The sequence below is a fragment of the Neurospora crassa genome, linkage group II (assembly GCF_000182925.2).
Source record: "Neurospora crassa OR74A linkage group II, whole genome shotgun sequence".
Lineage (NCBI taxonomy): Eukaryota > Fungi > Ascomycota > Sordariomycetes > Sordariales > Sordariaceae > Neurospora > Neurospora crassa.
The window spans coordinates 1685031-1700737 of NC_026502.1; the positions used below are offsets into that span (position 1 = coordinate 1685031).

Here is a 15707-nt window from a genome sequence, read left to right on the forward strand (position 1 = left end):
TTTAGGGGGGGACACTTGGTACCCGGTACCGAATTCGCGGTGTCCATGGCTGGTTATAACTGGTGTTTGGTTGTTCCTGAACTAAGCAAAACCGAGATAAGTCGGAGTGATACCTATCGTTCCTCTTAGACCGTTGAACTGGTACCACTTCGCTGCGGTTTTCTCGATTCGGGTCGTAACGTTTTGTTTTCTCCCCTCCCCCCTCCAACTGAACACGGCCCATGCTGCTGAGCTAACACTTTATTCTCTTTCTCCTTCTCGTCAACAAATTTCTTCCTTCACTTTGATTCCAAAGCATCACACGCCTTTTTCGTTCGACGTACCACAGCCTCGAGTTTTGCAGCTTGGCCTTGCTTTCTACCTAGCGAGACATCATCAACAGCTTCTTGTGAGTAAAAAGAACACATCTTCTTCCATCGACCACATTCATCAGGCCAAATCGTTCCTTGACGTGTCTGCTCCTGCTTACGGTAGGTCGGTCTTTGTTGTGTGCTCATGATTCCTGACAAGTTTTCCCACGTCGCAGATAGGAGTTCATCGCGCCCCAACATCCCCTTGTTGCCCACGGCCATCTCAGCTGTCACCTCAGAAATTTGACCTTCATCACTCGGCGGTAAGCTGATCCATCTGGATAGTATCTCGTCGATACTGCCCTCTACTGTTTACTACCATACCCCTGCATGACCTCGCGTCCCTCTCCAGTGGACGCCATTACTTCCTTGGTCAAGCAAGATGCCATCCCCATCTTCCAAGTTCGCTTGTCATTTTAGAATCTATGGTGTTTGCCACAAATTATCGAACGATGTCAGCTTGATAGATTTCATCACTGAATTGATGGACAACGAGCTAATACCTAGTGTTCCATCAGCAGACTTCAACCAAGATGGCGCCCAAGTCTGCTCCTGTCGGCGACACTGCGTACACCATTAATGGTGTGACCATGACTGCCTCCGACATGAAGTTGATCTTCGGCATTCTCAACAGCTTGACCGCGCCCATCGAGGCAGACATGGACGCAGCCGCCGCCTTCGCCGGCTACACCGTCGGTTCATTCAAGAAGATGTGGCCGACCTTGAAGAAGAAGTGTAACATCGACAGTGTCAGTGGCACCAAGCAGACTTCTTCTTCTTCTGCTACGCCCGCTGCCACCACCGCCGAGGACGACAGCGGCGAGGTCGTGGCAACCCCGAAGAAGACTCCCGGCGGTCGCGGTGCTCGTGGCCGTCCCCCCGCCAACAAGAAAGTCCCCCTGACCGAGGAGGCCGGCGGCGGTCCGAGTCCCTTGACTCCTGGCGGCGTCCCCGCAGGCATGAAGGCCCTTTCTGTCGCTGACGCTGACGCTGGATCTGAAGAGACTCCCGAGACTCCCAGCAAGTCCATCTTCGGTGGTGGCGGCATGAACACCAGCACTTCGGCCAAGAAGCGTACTGCTGCTGACGCGGCTGATGCTGATCCGGATGCGGATTTGATGGACCAAACCCCGGCTAAAAAGAAGCCGGCGCGCAAGCCGCGTGTTACTGCTAAGCAGAAGAGAGAGGCTGCTGCTGCTGCTGCTGCTGCGGCGGCGGAGGCGGCGGCTGCGGAGACTGCTGCGGAGACTGCTGCAGCGACTTCTGACGCCGCTGCTGCGGGTTCTGATGGCGACAAGAACATTGATGTTGCTATGAAGGATGATCATGGTGGCTCCGACTCTGGCGAGGTCTGAGTTGGTACGTACACGCAAGTTTCCCTATTACCTTACCTTGTCTCTATATTTTCGAAGAAGATTGCAAGGTAGATGAAGAAATGGAAAGGTCGCTAATGCTGTTGCTTACACACCTAGACACCAGGCTGGCCGCAACAACCGAAACGGACTGATACTTTCCATCTGCCGGACTGGACCCACAACATCTACATCAACCTTCAACGATGTAACTTTTGCTATCGCTTTCAAATCGGCTTCTCGATGTTCTCTGTTGACAACTGGGACTTTGGGCTTTGGTTTTGATGGCTTTTCGGCTGGGATTTGAAGCATGGGTTGATTGTTCTTGGAGTTGGTCAAATGGTATGAAGGGGGATGTTTGATGCTACCCGTCACTTCTGGTTTGATTTTTTTTTTTTTCTTCTTTGCTCTGAAAGGCGTTCAAGAGAAATTGGCATTTTCGGTCTTGCGAACACATACCATACTTGTTTGGCGCTTCGGATTCATCTTGGACGCTTTTATGGTCACTGGAGACTGCTACCCTAGAACATCCACGGAATGGTCAAACGTCTTTGGTGCATGTAGAATAGGTAGCGGTACTTGCTAGTCTTCATTTCATCTGAAGTACCAAACATCCATCAAAGACTTTTTGCGGGGCCAGAATACCACAGGAGGTGATTTGATAATAATGCAAATAATTCGGTTGTCCAGGCCCATAATCGATATGATAAGGAGTATTGGTTGGGGAAAGTGCTTGATTGGCGACGTGAGGGGAAAAAGAAGAAAAGAAAAGTCATGCCTGGCTCAGCCAAGTGTTATCTGCAAATGGACATACAAGGGAGGATGCATCTTCCAAACGTTACGGAGGGGTATCTTCTTGCGACCATCCAGAGAACCCTTTCTATTGGCAGGTAGAGGACCTTTGTCTTATAAACCTTTGATGATAGGCGTCCAGATTGGATCACTTGAGGACTTAAGCATCTTGCAAGCTAGGTAGATTTTTTTTTCCCGAGCGTGGCAGTTGCCGAGCCCCCCTTTTCTTTTTGATAGATACAAGAGGAAGTCAATACCCTGCCGGCAAAGCACGTAGAGCTAGGCATGGAAGCGTAGAGGTAGAATTCACGATGGAAGACAGGGACAGTATCGACCGTGGACAAAACTGGTTTCTTCTTTGCCTCTATGGATGGACTTTCATCCTATCTCCTGCTGCAAGAAAGCCACAGGTTCCTTTGTTAAGCGGCCAGACCCACAGCTCCCAGAAATCCACTGAAGCAAGCAACGAAAGTACATCATAGCCAGTCACCACCTAAATTTCCATGGTGATTATCATGGGGAAAAACCACTCCAGGCACCGGAAATGTTCACCAAAGACACCAATCCGACTGCGCCCAACAAAGAGTATATGCCAATGACTGAAAACGCCCATTTCCATTCCTCTCAAACGCCTGGCTGTATGCACTCAGCAAAGAACCATAATGAAAGCAACACGTGTTCATGCTGCTTTGGCCACCTCACCCAACCAATATCCATGATGTCCATCCGGTCCAGTCTACATGCTGTCTGACCCAGAACCAAACCAAACTCCAAAGGTGCAAACCACACTCAAGGGAAGGGCGCAAGATGAGCTGAAAGACAAGAAACTTCTTTGAAAATAGCGTAAGGTTGGATTGTTTGCAAAGAAAGGGACTGGTCGTCGGAACTTGAGAATCATATCTGTGAAGGATGGAAAGTATTAGGTAGTGACCAAAGACAAGTTCACTTGGGAATAAAGTAAGAACGAGATAAAGACATACCCATGGTACCTAACTTCCAATCGCGTTGGTGGCCGTAGCGCTACCACCATCAAATGAAGGCAGTAGAGGTAGCTTCAGCCTCAGCAGCGGCGTTGGCCTCCAAAGCCAAATCCAAAGCCTCCGCGGCCTCACTACCAGGCTCTCCCATGTCCTCCATAGTAGCATCAATACCGGCGGCGTCTCCGACAGTAGTACCAGTCGGGAACATGGGAGAAGGAATCGGCGTGTTGAACGAAGGAATTGTGCCGATCGGGTCCTCAGCAGCTGTAGTAGCAACCTCGGCAGCAGCAGCAGCCGCAGCCGCCGCAGCCTCCCGCTTCTGCTTGGCCGTCGTGCGCGGCTTGCGCGCAGAAGTGGGCTTCTTTCTAGCTGGGGTCGCGTCAGGGTTGGCCTCAGTAGCATTCCGCTTCTTGCCCGAGGCGGTAGTGGTAGACTTGGACGGAGTGTCAGGCTGCTCATGATTGACAAAGTCCATGTTGTCGTTCAGGTTGAAGTTGTTGGTCGAGCTGATGAGGCCGGTATGGTCGGGAGTAAAGGTAGTGGGGGTCAGGAGGTCTCCCGAGTCACCCTCGTCGGCAGCGGGCTTTTTCTTTCTGGAGCTTGCTGTCTTCTTGACGGGGGTCTCGACAGCCTCGCCTTCAGCGGCACCAGAATCGCCGTCAGCAGCACTGGCGGCAGCGGCGGTGACCTTCGCGCCGTCAGGAAGACCGTACTTGAGGCGGAAGCGACGATACATCACCATGAAAGATCTACGGTCTTTCATGCCGGATGACTGGGCTGCAGCCTCCCAATCGGCTTCCATGGGCGCCGAGAGGTTCTCGATGATGCCGAAGAGAATCTTGAGGTCACTCTCGGTGGGCTTTATGCCATGAATGGTGCCGGTAATGGCGAGCTCGGCGGGTTTGGGGGGCATGGTGACAGAGGTCCGTTATTTGCGGAATTTGCCTACCTAGCAAAGTGAGAGAACTTGTCAGAAGGCTTCTGGAGACAATCCTACCGCAATATCGAGCAGAAACGGCAGACCCATTTGGCATGGTAGGTAAAGCTACTAGAAAAAAGGGCGTCTACTCACAAGAACGGGAAGCTATTGGCGAGGATCTCGCTGGAAACAGACCGCGGAGGTGAGCTTGTTGTATGCTGAAGGAAAAAAAAGTTGGTGATGTTTGGTTGAGGAAGATAGAAGTTCTCGACGGTAAGGCAAGGAAAAAAGAGTTCACGGTTCGAGTAGTGGAAGTAAAAGCCTGGGGGCGGAACTGTCATCAGTCGGGTATCCGAGGAGCTGCGAGTTTAAACGTCACGCTTGGTTTGTAAAGTATCATCGGGCTTGTGCCAATTCACCAAGCGTTTTTAATCGGGAGGTATCACTCCGATAGCTCCTGGTGAAAGTGCTGTGCAAGAACAACCAAACACCAGCTATTACTAGCTCCAGACCCTCCAAGTTTTGCACCAGGTACCAAGTGGCCCCCCTCAGAGACCGGCACTAGACTAGGTACCAGGTACTACGGCAGAAGAGATGTACTTCCTATCTCTGCCTCACCAAACGGTATACTTTGGGAGCAAACGTTTATGGACCCGGCGTACCGGTAGCTGGCCATTGTGGATAGTGTACCTGGTTTCTCGTTTTTGCTTGGAGTGCCGGCCGTGGAGGGCAGCCCTCAGTGGCCTGGCGTAGAAGTTCTTGGCCCCCGGGCCGGGAGGGGGAATAGATAGGTAGATGGTCACGAGGGGGGTGTCTCCGGCAAACGTTATGGAAAGTTTGCCGTCTGAAGCTTGGTGGTCGAAGAAATTCCACAGGATTTTGATACCATTATCATGCAGGCTTCCTTCAATTTCGTACGATTCTTGCCGTGAGCTGCCCCCATTGGCTAACAAGAGGACGTTTATCGTGAGGACCTTTAGGGGTAGGCGATAGAGTGGTCACACGCTGCCCAGATTTTTTGGGGGCGAGTGTTCTGGTAAGCGAGGGTTTTCCGATCGTGACATTTTACCTCCCCCTACCGCCGGCAAGGACTCCACTCCTTATTCTTTTGTTGTTTGGTTTTCTTCTCGTCAGGGCATTCTTCTTTTCCCAAGAAACAAAGTCGACAGCTTCCGTCATCACCAATCACCACTCAGTGCCTCAGTTAGGTCTTGCTCCAGGCAGGACTCGTCACCAAAAGCCTCTTCTTCTTGTGAGTATAACCTTGTCTTCTTCCATCAAGATTGCATTCAATCCATCCTCAGGCATTGGCTGACAAGTTCGTCCACGTCGCTGGCAGGATTCGCTTGGGCCCACGATCACCTCGTTGCCTACAACTTCTAATCATTGCAAGAATATTCACCTCTGCCACTCGAACGTAAGTCGCTCGATCCAAATCGAATCTCAAGGGCATTACCGTCATCTTTTCGTGCTCCTGTCCTTCCATCACCTTGTTGCTCACCAATCCCTTCACAAGAGACTGACCACTCCTCACCCCGCAAAGCCATACCAAGCACTCACGATGCCTCCCAAAGCTGCTCCCGCTGAGGGCGCCACATCTGGCCCTGTCATCAACGGACAGACCCTCACCTTCCAAGAGACCAAGGTGGTTTGCGCCATCTTGGAGAACCTGACCACCAGAGTCGATGCCAACTGGGAGAAAGTCGCCGAGTCTCTCGGCCAGAAGAACGCCAAGAGTGCCAGAGAGGCGTGGAGACTGCTTCGCAAGAAGTGTGATCTTAACCTGGATGGCCTTCCTGAAGGCGCTGCTGCCGGCGCAGGCCCTGCCAGCGCAAAGAAGGCGGCTCCTGCTGTTGCTGCCGCCGAGAATGGCGAAGTTGGTGCCACCCCGGTCAAGCGCGGCCGTGGTCGCCCCCCCAAGAAGGCCCTGATGCTCACCCCCGGCAACGGTGGCGACGAGGACGCCGCTCTTTCCACCCCAGGCACTGCCCTGGGAAACCTGGACCTCGGTGAAATGACACCTGAGACCCCCTCCAAGACGGGCTCTGGCGTGAAGCGTTCCGCCGAGGACGCGACTGACCCCGATGCAATCCTCTTCGAGGAAACTCCCGCAAAGAAAAAGGCCACGCCGCGCAAGCCGCGTATGACGGCCAAGCAAAAGGCCGCGTTGGCAGCAGCAGCTGCTGCTCCCGCTCCCATCGACGAGTCAGCCAACGGCACGACTGGTGCTGGCTTTGTGCCTGCTTCTTCTCCTGTTGGTGATACCATCAATGATGGCGACGACAACAGCAACATTGACGTTGCCATGCAAGGTGTCTCGGAGCTTGAGGCTATCGCCGACACTCTCGCTGCTGATGATGCGGCTGACGCTGCTCATCTTGTGGGTGGTATTGATCCTGACGAGAACTAGGTGAGTCCTCCTGTCGTCCCACTTCCTCTGTCTTTCCTCTATGTTCTTGATATGTTGAATGATCGCTAACGATATTGGACGCAGAATCTCGCCACGCAGCACCAACTGCGACAGCCGGTACCGTACCTTCTCGCATACGACCGATAACTAGGTACACTACGGCCTCAACATCATCAAAGATTTCGTCTCGTGTCGCTCCTTTGTGATTGGGGTTTTTCCTTGATCATATTTTATGGCGGCTCTTTTGGGATTTTGCTTTGGCTGATGGAATTCCTCTGTTTTCTGCTTTCCAATCTTGGAGTTGGGACTTGGGTTTAGACATTTGCTTTCCCGGTGTCGGTCAATAGCCGGTCATGTTTCGAGGGTCGCTTTCACTTCTGATTTACTGGCGCTAGAGTTGGGTTGTCGCCTTTGGTCGGTTCACGGTCTCGTGCATTGGCTCGGCGCTCTTGTTGGTCATCGCATTCACGTTGGTCATGCTCGGAGTTTGGAGGTTTTCTTTGGGCGAGAATGAAGGTCTTTGCTTCCGGATAGCAATAAAATCGGTTGCCACGATGTAACAGATTGGTTTTCACGATTGACGCCATTCTGTTGCTTTCCCTTGTACTTGTTTGGTAATGGATATGCTGCGTGGTGGTCAATGGAAAGACGATGGAATCTATCGACTTCCCGTCGCGACAATAGCAAAAGGAACGTTTTTCACTCGACTCAGGAGAAGAAAGAAAAGGAAAGTTCACAGTCATAGTTGCCAGCTATCGTGATGTCAACCAGTGCAATTTCCCAAGGTACCTAGGTAGGTACTTATGTCAAGGTCGAGCACAACCTGTGTGTTGGGCGTGGAGTGCACCTTCCGACTGCCATGCACTCACTGTGCCACAGCCCCTGAAATTGGCCCACTTTTTCTTTTGCTTGCGCAGCGACAGACGCTCGGTGGACACTCGTTGAGAACTTGACCAAAACAAGCATTTACTGCAGGGAAGCGTTGTGCCCGTGAATAACTGTGTTGAAACTTTTATAACAAGCAATTACAAGCACAGAAGCTTTTGGTGCAGGATGTAATGCTTGTTCATATGCAGCGCACCTGTCGGGGCAAAAACTTGGCAGCGCGATTCCTTAGCGGGGCCGATGCTTAGAGGTAGTCGTTACGGGCACGCTTGAATGTACCTCTACCTCGCTATGTAATGAACACTGCCATACAAGCTCGTCCCTGACAATATTCCTGAGACCAGGTTAACTTGCCGAATGACTATGAGAATGGACCGAAAACATAACAGCTAGCACAGTAGACCATGGATATATACTTATCATGCATCTAAGCATCTTCGTGATACATGTAAGCCTAATCTCGAGGCAGTGCCCGGTTGACAATATTCTATCCTACGGGGCTCTGATGTGTTTCGAGATTTTGCAATTTCTATTACAACCTTGTAATGTCCTTTCGTCCTGAATTACAATTAACGTATTCTTACCCGCCAAGGCTATGACCAAAGACCTCACCAATTCTGTCACGGACAAGACAAGTACAACACGGCTGCAGGTTTGAATCAAGTCACGGATATCACAAGTCACTTCCGTTTTCGAGAGAAAGAGTAGAGGGAAAGCATCAGTGATTCGATCCTCAACACCTCACCTGTCGAGGTACTATCAAAGCTATCCCATCCATGAGTCCTGCAATACTGTGAACGAAGAACCATCTGTCCATACCAGAAGACCAGACTAGACCATAAACCATTTCCATTCCATAAGCCAGCAAAATCCCGAAGGATGCTTAATGCCAAACGCCACCAGACCAGACCAGACCCAGCAACAAATCCTTTGCGCCTGCTAATCCTTTTCCTTCCAACTCCATGCTATAAAAACGAAAGCCGAAAGTAGAGGTGAAAGTGCTCCAGAGATGTCGAATGTGTTGTAAAGCCAAGTATCGTGGTATCTGTTACCAACCATGTCCATCAAATGTCCATGCCAACCAGCGAAAATACGAAAAGTCCGTTAGAGTCCAGTCTATGTCCACGTCCATGAAATCTTCCGTGAGTCGTATGCAGATGTGTTGTTGAGTGAAGAAGAGGCGAGAAGACTACCGTCTGTCCATCCATGTAACTCACGCCCGTGACCTTCAGATCCATTGTCGATAGTCAAAGTCAAAAGTTAACGGGGACTTCCTGCAAATGGTTCCGATGGTTGTTTGGGGTCGAGCTAGACGGCAGCAAGCAGTTCATGGTCAAAATCCACGAACCATCGCAGCCGCGACGGACGACATCCAACCCAGCAGAGATTAAATCTCGTTAGGGTACATGTAGTCGTCGACGCTATCTCAATGTTAGCATCCTTACTTTCCATTCCCCTTGACACAGGACAGTCAGAAAGATACTCACCCATCATCATACTCCTCCTTCACCTTGCTCTCCTCCGTCTTGAGCTTCTTCTCCGGAGACTCCTTGATGTCATCCTCGTCGTCCGAGTTGATCACCAAGGGAGCAGTCTTGGCAGCAGCGGCCTTCTTGCCGCGACCGGTGCCGGGAGTCTTCTTGACGCCGCTGCCGGGAGCAGCGCGCTTGCGGCCCTTGGTCGGGGTGGACGTGTTAGCGCCGCTGTCAGAGGCGACCGCAGCGGAAACGCCTTCCTTCCGGCGGAGCTTCTGGAGGTGCTGCCTGTGGAAGAGAAGGTGGTTAGTATTGGTCGTTTGATCACATATGAAGTGGTTAAGTTGAAATGAAAAAGTAAGGTAAAGCGCGAACGGAGAAAGCGATGGAAAAGCAGAAGCAAAAGAAAGATGGTTAGTAGCAGCCTACTTCACGGCCTTGGGTGTACAGCCATAACCCAACGTGTTCATGCGCGCTGCAAGGTTTCTGTAGGTCTCCTCGCCGGGAACAATCTCATCAACGACGCAGCCGATGAGGTGCTTGTCGGCATTGTGGTTCCACGTCATTCTGGTCTCGGCGACCTTTTCGGTTTCCGAGTCCACCATGATGGATGAGGCTGGAGAGCAGTCGTGGTGGTGCTTGTTGTAGGAGGAGGTGGGAAGTAGGTTGGAAAGTGAGTTGTGGGAGAAAGGGAGGGAAGAGAAATGTGGCCCAAACCGGCAGAAAATATTGTACAGGTACAGTAACGAAAAGAGGGGCCAAGGGGAGGATAAGGTGACCGCCCACCCGGGTGTAATGCGGCAGAAAAGGCGGCAAGAACGGGCGTGAATTCTTACAGCACTGCAGTTTGTGTATACGTATAGCCTTTTCTAGCAACGCGCTGCAGGATCCTGTCCCACTGGGGCTTCGAAGGAAGCGCCTCAATCATAACGGCTTGGAGCAGCGTCAGATGGGCATCGTGGTCCCAGTTGGTGGGCTTGGAAGCCTTGGCCACGTAGAACTGTGCTTCGTGGTCCTCTTCCTCCATCTTGAGGCTGAGAGAAGCTTGATTCTTTGCGAAACGGAAGCACAAGGTGAAGCTCTGGGGGTTGGTGGTTGTGCTGGTAGTGTGTTCTTGCTACTGCTGCGATGGTGTTGATGGAGATGTGAAAGAGTGAGAGAGCGAGGAGGGAAAAGGGAGGGAGAGAGGAGGGATCTTTATACTCCATGGGGAAGCAAACGAAGCGAAAGGTGGAGATCCTCTCGGTTTCGTCTCAACGTACAATAGAGCGCCATCTGTGAAGGTGTGACCCTTCTGGACATGAAGGAGCTCAACGATCTCCTTCATGTCAGCTGCCGTGGGACGGAAATGCTCAAACATCGCCAACATGATGTCCTCGTGAGTCTTTTGATCCCACCTGGTCAAGTTTCGCTGCGCAGACCGCTGCGAAGACATGGTGACTGAGTTGGATGTGTTGGATGTGTTGAGATGGGATGATGGAATTGCTAAGCCGGCAACAATGGACCGTGTAGGTTGCTGGGGAGAAGGAGGGAGAGAGGAGCGGGACCAGAAGGAGAGAGAACTTATAGCACAAACAGACAGTGTCGGATCAAGACCAGCTGTGTGGGTGGATCTGGTACCTCCGAGTTCGCAAAAAAAAAAAAAAAAAAAAAAAAAAAAAAAAACGCCTGCTCCAATGATCACATACCTAATGGCATTCCATTTCATACCATACGGTTTCATGGACTCCTCGATCGAGACCTGCATCTCCGGGGTGATCGGTCCACTTGCATTAATAAACGCCCGGAAGAGGTCGTCGCGGATTTCCTCCCACTTGGGCATTTTGATTGCAATGCGAGGACTTTCCGTCGATGTGAAGTAGGTTTTCGTGGAAGAGTGAGAGAAGGGCGAGGACGATGCAGGCTCTTTGTGTGTTTGGGGGAAAGGGGAGAGAACTCGGAGACAGCTAACCGGAACAAAGGAGGGATTTTATAGCATCGAGTTTGCAAGCCACTTGGCGAGACAAGACGGTCAAACTGGGTAAGGGAATGAGCACCAAATCGGTTCACCGCATGTAGCTTACCGGAGCGCGTCCCATCCGACATCTTGATGCCCTTTGGATCGCATGGCCTTGACGACAGAGTCCTGTATTTCTTTGGTCATGCTGGGTTGCAAGGCCGTGTAAAGAGCGATCATCAGATCGATATGGGTTTGCTCGTCCCAACGCGGCATTTTGCGATGACTTCTCGGAAGGAAGGGCTGGGTGGTGGGACAAAAGGTTGAACCGTTTGTAGTTGTAGCGTAGATAGCGCAGAAGTTTTGTGGGAGTGATGAAGGTGGGAGAAAAGGACGGCAGGAAGAGGAAGACACGTTTCCGGTAACTTTGAAAAACAAAACAAAACAAAAAAAACACAAGCAGACAAAACGCGGGCGGTATAGCTAGAAACCCAATAAGAACACACGTATCACACGTACCGGACAGACTCCCAGGTAAAAGCCTCGAGGCCACACGCCTTCATAACGGCCATAATGAGGTCTTTCTTCTGCGCGGGACTGCTTCCAGCAGCAATCAGGGCCTCGGCGAGAGCTACGCAGAGAGCTGAGTGTGCATCGTTGCCCCACTTGCTCTCCTTGGGGATCTCGCCGACATTGGACATTGTGACGAGTGTTGGGCGAGGAGCGCGTAATACGGTGCCTTCGACTGGCTTGTTGAGTTCAACGTGAGCAGCAATGGGATGATGGCTAGAGGAAGACCAGATAGTTGAGGTTGATCTCAAGAAGTTGATGAACCGTGGAAGATGTGGGGGAGGGGGAGGAGGAGTATTGGGAGAGCTTGAGATCGTGGCCACATTATATACCCGAAAGAGGGGAAGGAAACGCGAGTCGCTTTGAGAACACTGTTATCACATTTCATCACAGGCAACGAATAGGAATCGAGAGATAACAAAACGGGTGACTTATACCGAAACGAACATCTCGGGCCCTGAAACGCATAGAAGAAGCCATACTCGTTACAAGTGTGATGCTCGTAATCATCCTGCAAGACAAGTGGGAGCGGGCGAAATATAATCGTCGACGTTGCAAACGGACTCGATACCTGCTCGATAACTAAAACACACACCAACTGCCACCTCCTGACACGTTCGGAGGGGGGGACCGGGACCAGACACCTATAGCCGAAACACAGAATCCCATTAAACACAACCAGAAACGCCCATCAACCACCTTCCCTTACCGCATACCTGCCCGCAATCAAGGTTGTTGGGACCTTAAGCCTCTTCGTAGTTGAAGCTTGAAGGAAATCTTAGCGCCGCAACGGCATAGGTAGGTGAGGCGTTAGACAGGAGGGGCAACGTAAAGATCAACTCACTCTGGCGCAAAGTGTGCGGCGGTTGATGCTGGGTCGTTGTGGGCGGCCAAGGCATTCAGCACCGCCGCGTCGTCCAGAGGGTCCTGTTCCATCTTGCGTCGCTTGTTGGGGTGCTGCTGCTCGTCGTTGTCGCCGTCCTCGAGGCTAGGGTCCACGGCAACATCATCTCCATCAGCCGACTGTCCGCCAGATTGAGCCTGGACACCCTGGTTAGCCGGCCCTTGACCGCCAGCCTGGTTTCCGCCTCGACCATTTTGCTGGACGCGGGCTTGCTGAGCCTGGGCTTGGTTATGAGCCTGGGCTTGCGCGTGAGCCTGAAGTTGAGCCTGAGCATGCTGCTGCTGTGCGTAGGCTTGGGCTTGGGCTTGGGCCTGGGCCTGGGCCTGGGCATGAACCTGGGCCATGGCAGCAGGATGCATACCACCGGGCGGAACTGGCATGCCGGGAACAACGGGGACGGGGATCGCGGTGGTGCTCTGACCGGGAGCACCAGGAACAACCGGGGGAGGGATCGGGGTAACACTGGGGCCGGTGGTTCCCGTTTCGGAGACCGAAGCCGTGCTGGCGGGGGACTGCCCCTGGGCCGTGTTTTGCTGCTTCTTGGGGCGACCACGTCCAGGTCCCGGCCTCCTTGTGATTGGGTTAAGAGTGGGATCTACCCTCCGGTTGGGGTCAGGGGAGGCGGTTGCAACGCCGCCTTCGCTCTTGTGCTGGGCACGGCGAAGGCCTTGGAAGTGTTGTCTGCCGTGGGTAGGTTAGCTCACAGTTCTTGATATGCACTGGCGGCAAAGGAAGCCGGCTGAAGCATGTCATGGCGATGTTGGTGAGTCGTTGATAGGGAAAAAAAATGATTGTGTATATCCACGTTTATCCATCCAACAACATGGGGAATCATGTTAAGGATTGTTAAGGGATGAACAATGGATCAGGGTAGTAACAATGACCTCTTGCCAACCTGGTTTATCTAGGCGAAACCTCGACATGTTTATGCTGTTTTGATGCATACAGACAGGCAAAGAAGATGGATCGATGACGAGGCGGGAACACAAGACAACAGTGAGAGACAGAGAAGATAGAGAAGACAGAAAAGACAGCGTCAATGCCATTAGTCAACACGGATACAGGATCCCAAAAAATAGTCAATATGTAGTTTGATGACTTGGCACGCGAGTCAAACACCTTGTTGACTTGAGGTTTGTTATGGAGATAACACGAATAACACGACAACAAAAGCACTTACCGGCATCCCTCGTTGGTAAAGCCGTAGCCCATGGCGCGCATGGTGTTGCCGATAGTAATCCATTCCGAGCCGCTGATGACGCCAATGTTCTTTACATTGAGAATGGTAAAGAAGAGGTCCTTGTCGGCCCGGTCGTTCCAGTTCTTGTTCATGTCTGTTAAGGACGCGATGGCAGAGGCGCGGGCGAGGCGATCGAGTGGTAACAATTGCGATGGGCTGGACGGGACAGCAGTCATGAATTGGTCGAGTGCGAATCTAGGTACGAACGAGATAGGGTTGATGGCGAAATTGCTAAGGTCTGCTAAGGAAGGATGGCCTTTTCAGTGTGTCCTGCCCACGTTCGCAAACCAAATCAGCCACGGCTGCAACATTCAACCGAGCCCGGCAATCCAATAGCGTGATTGGCTCATGCTGTGCACGTTATGTGGAGAGGCACCGGTGCTTTGAATGGTGATTGGCTGAGCAAGGGTCTAGGTGCGGGGGTCCGTGCATATCTAACAGCGGAAGAGACACACAGAGAACTGAAGTTGTTGCCTCAGGCTCCCAAGACACTTGGTTCTGCCTGGCGCTGTGGCACGGATGCTCGCACGCATCAATAAAGAGGGGACGGGAACAGAAACACAGGCACGACACGCACGGGGAGACTCGGAAGGACTTGGCGGGGACCATTGGACAAAAAGGTCCAGGACACAAGACAGGGGTCTGGAGAAACTGTGAGTGGATCGCCTGATCAAGTGACTTGGCGCCAGCATCGCGCGGAAGACCAGCCACAGTGCCGATTGCGACGCGCTGTTACCACGTAATTTTCCAGGACCTCCAACGTCCCGCGCCCCCAAGTTCTCAAACATTTCATCTCATTCTGGCTCCTGTCATCGCCCCCTTGATTGATACCACCCTCTCAAACTATCTGCGCCTGCTATCTGTCCGTTTCCGGCGAGATGGGAGAAAACAGTTCATAACGCTGGAGTTATAGGGTCTAATTCTGACGAGGTTTTTCTTTCATTCATTGCAAACAACTTTGCTTAGGCAACAGGATGGCAAAAAAAGCTACCAGCGAGGTCTTCGGTGTAAGTTCGGTTTTCTTTATCAGGTACGACGTCCTCCAATGAGGGGGTAGAGGTATCTACTATAGACACAGAGCTACCTACCTAACCAGCAGGCATCTGGCAGCTACCTGGCTCTCAACCATGCAGTGCCCACCATTCCAACATCTCAGCTTCCATCTTCCCCCTCCATTGATCAGCCTTTCTCCGTTCCCGCTCGAGTCTTCTGTCCTGCCCGGTCACAAGTCAACTATCTCGCCAAGCAACAAGAGACACTCCTTTCTCTTCGTTTGGCTCTCGTCCAGCTTGCAGTCGAGTGACTCATATTATAGGTAGGTAGTCTTACTGTCTTACTTACTGCCTTTTACTCTTGCCGTCCCTGGATCTCATTCCCGACGTGCATGGCGTCCGTCCGCTGCAACCCCACCAACACCACCCACTGTACGCGACCTTGGATGGGGGATAGAAAAAAACGAACAAAAAATCGAAAGGAGGCGACGCGGCGTCACCATGTCCTTAGTATTCAAATGATCCTTGTCACCTGTTTTTACTTCTTTGAATGTCGTACTTGATTCGCAACCATGTCGTGTCTCCCTTCCGTGTTTCTCTCCCACTCTCCTTGTATCGCCTCGTTTCCAATTCGGGAAAGTTGAAAGCAAACAACATTTCTTCTTTGGCAGGACAACGGGCCGGAGGGTGTGTGGGCTAGCCGGTGCCTAGTGGAAGGCGATATCTTCGCTCTTAACTTACCTGAATGATAGCAATATCTACCTCTAGAGGTACCTCCAAGTGGCCCTATTCCATGTCAGGATCGGCTGCCCTTTCCTACTGGCAACGCTGATTGCTGCCCATTGAACCACTCAATGCTGCCCTTTGCAAACAGGCTTTCATGCACCTTGCACCCATTCCAG

At 51.9% G+C, this 15707-nt stretch overlaps 7 protein-coding genes across 8 annotated transcripts; 2 read left to right on the forward strand and 5 right to left on the reverse strand.

The window, feature by feature from the left end:
- Positions 1 to 883: 883 nt before the first annotated feature.
- On the forward strand, positions 884 to 1705 carry NCU05469 (hypothetical protein; the record flags this gene model as incomplete). Its single annotated transcript, XM_958367.1, has 1 exon — positions 884 to 1705. The coding sequence occupies one exon, from the start codon at positions 884 to 886 to the stop codon at positions 1703 to 1705; it is 822 nt and encodes a 273-aa protein (XP_963460.1).
- Positions 1706 to 3523: 1818 nt separating this feature from the next.
- NCU05470 (hypothetical protein) lies at positions 3524 to 4387 on the reverse strand (the record flags this gene model as incomplete). Its single annotated transcript, XM_958368.1, has 1 exon — positions 3524 to 4387. One exon carries the CDS (start codon positions 4385 to 4387, stop codon positions 3524 to 3526), a length of 864 nt encoding a protein of 287 aa, XP_963461.1.
- Positions 4388 to 5954: 1567 nt separating this feature from the next.
- Positions 5955 to 6803, forward strand: NCU05472 (hypothetical protein; the record flags this gene model as incomplete). The annotated part of the gene is made up of 1 exon (XM_958370.1): positions 5955 to 6803. One exon carries the CDS (start codon positions 5955 to 5957, stop codon positions 6801 to 6803), a length of 849 nt encoding a protein of 282 aa, XP_963463.1.
- Positions 6804 to 8394: 1591 nt separating this feature from the next.
- Positions 8395 to 9768, reverse strand: NCU16538 (hypothetical protein; the record flags this gene model as incomplete). The annotated part of the gene is made up of 3 exons (XM_011395377.1): positions 8395 to 9109; positions 9176 to 9451; positions 9593 to 9768. The coding sequence occupies 3 exons, from the start codon at positions 9766 to 9768 to the stop codon at positions 9076 to 9078; spliced, it is 486 nt and encodes a 161-aa protein (XP_011393679.1). The 3' UTR covers positions 8395 to 9075.
- Positions 9769 to 9995: 227 nt separating this feature from the next.
- Positions 9996 to 10985, reverse strand: NCU16539 (hypothetical protein; the record flags this gene model as incomplete). The annotated part of the gene is made up of 3 exons (XM_011395378.1): positions 9996 to 10263; positions 10426 to 10776; positions 10852 to 10985. The coding sequence occupies 3 exons, from the start codon at positions 10983 to 10985 to the stop codon at positions 9996 to 9998; spliced, it is 753 nt and encodes a 250-aa protein (XP_011393680.1).
- Positions 10986 to 11208: 223 nt separating this feature from the next.
- On the reverse strand, positions 11209 to 11800 carry NCU16540 (hypothetical protein; the record flags this gene model as incomplete). Its single annotated transcript, XM_011395379.1, has 2 exons — positions 11209 to 11524; positions 11619 to 11800. The coding sequence occupies 2 exons, from the start codon at positions 11798 to 11800 to the stop codon at positions 11209 to 11211; spliced, it is 498 nt and encodes a 165-aa protein (XP_011393681.1).
- Positions 11801 to 12059: 259 nt separating this feature from the next.
- Positions 12060 to 14253, reverse strand: NCU16541. 2 transcript variants are annotated; one of them, XM_011395380.1, is made up of 3 exons: positions 13754 to 14004; positions 12514 to 13254; positions 12078 to 12434 (listed from the first exon to the last, which is right to left on the reverse strand). In XM_011395380.1, the coding sequence occupies exons 1-3, from the start codon at positions 13987 to 13989 to the stop codon at positions 12413 to 12415; spliced, it is 999 nt and encodes a 332-aa protein (XP_011393682.1). In that variant the 5' UTR covers positions 13990 to 14004; the 3' UTR covers positions 12078 to 12412. The 2 variants fall into 2 exon arrangements, with proteins under 2 accessions (XP_011393683.1, XP_011393682.1); XM_011395381.1 differs by having other exon boundaries at positions 12060 to 13254; positions 13754 to 14253.
- Positions 14254 to 15707: the final 1454 nt, after the last annotated feature.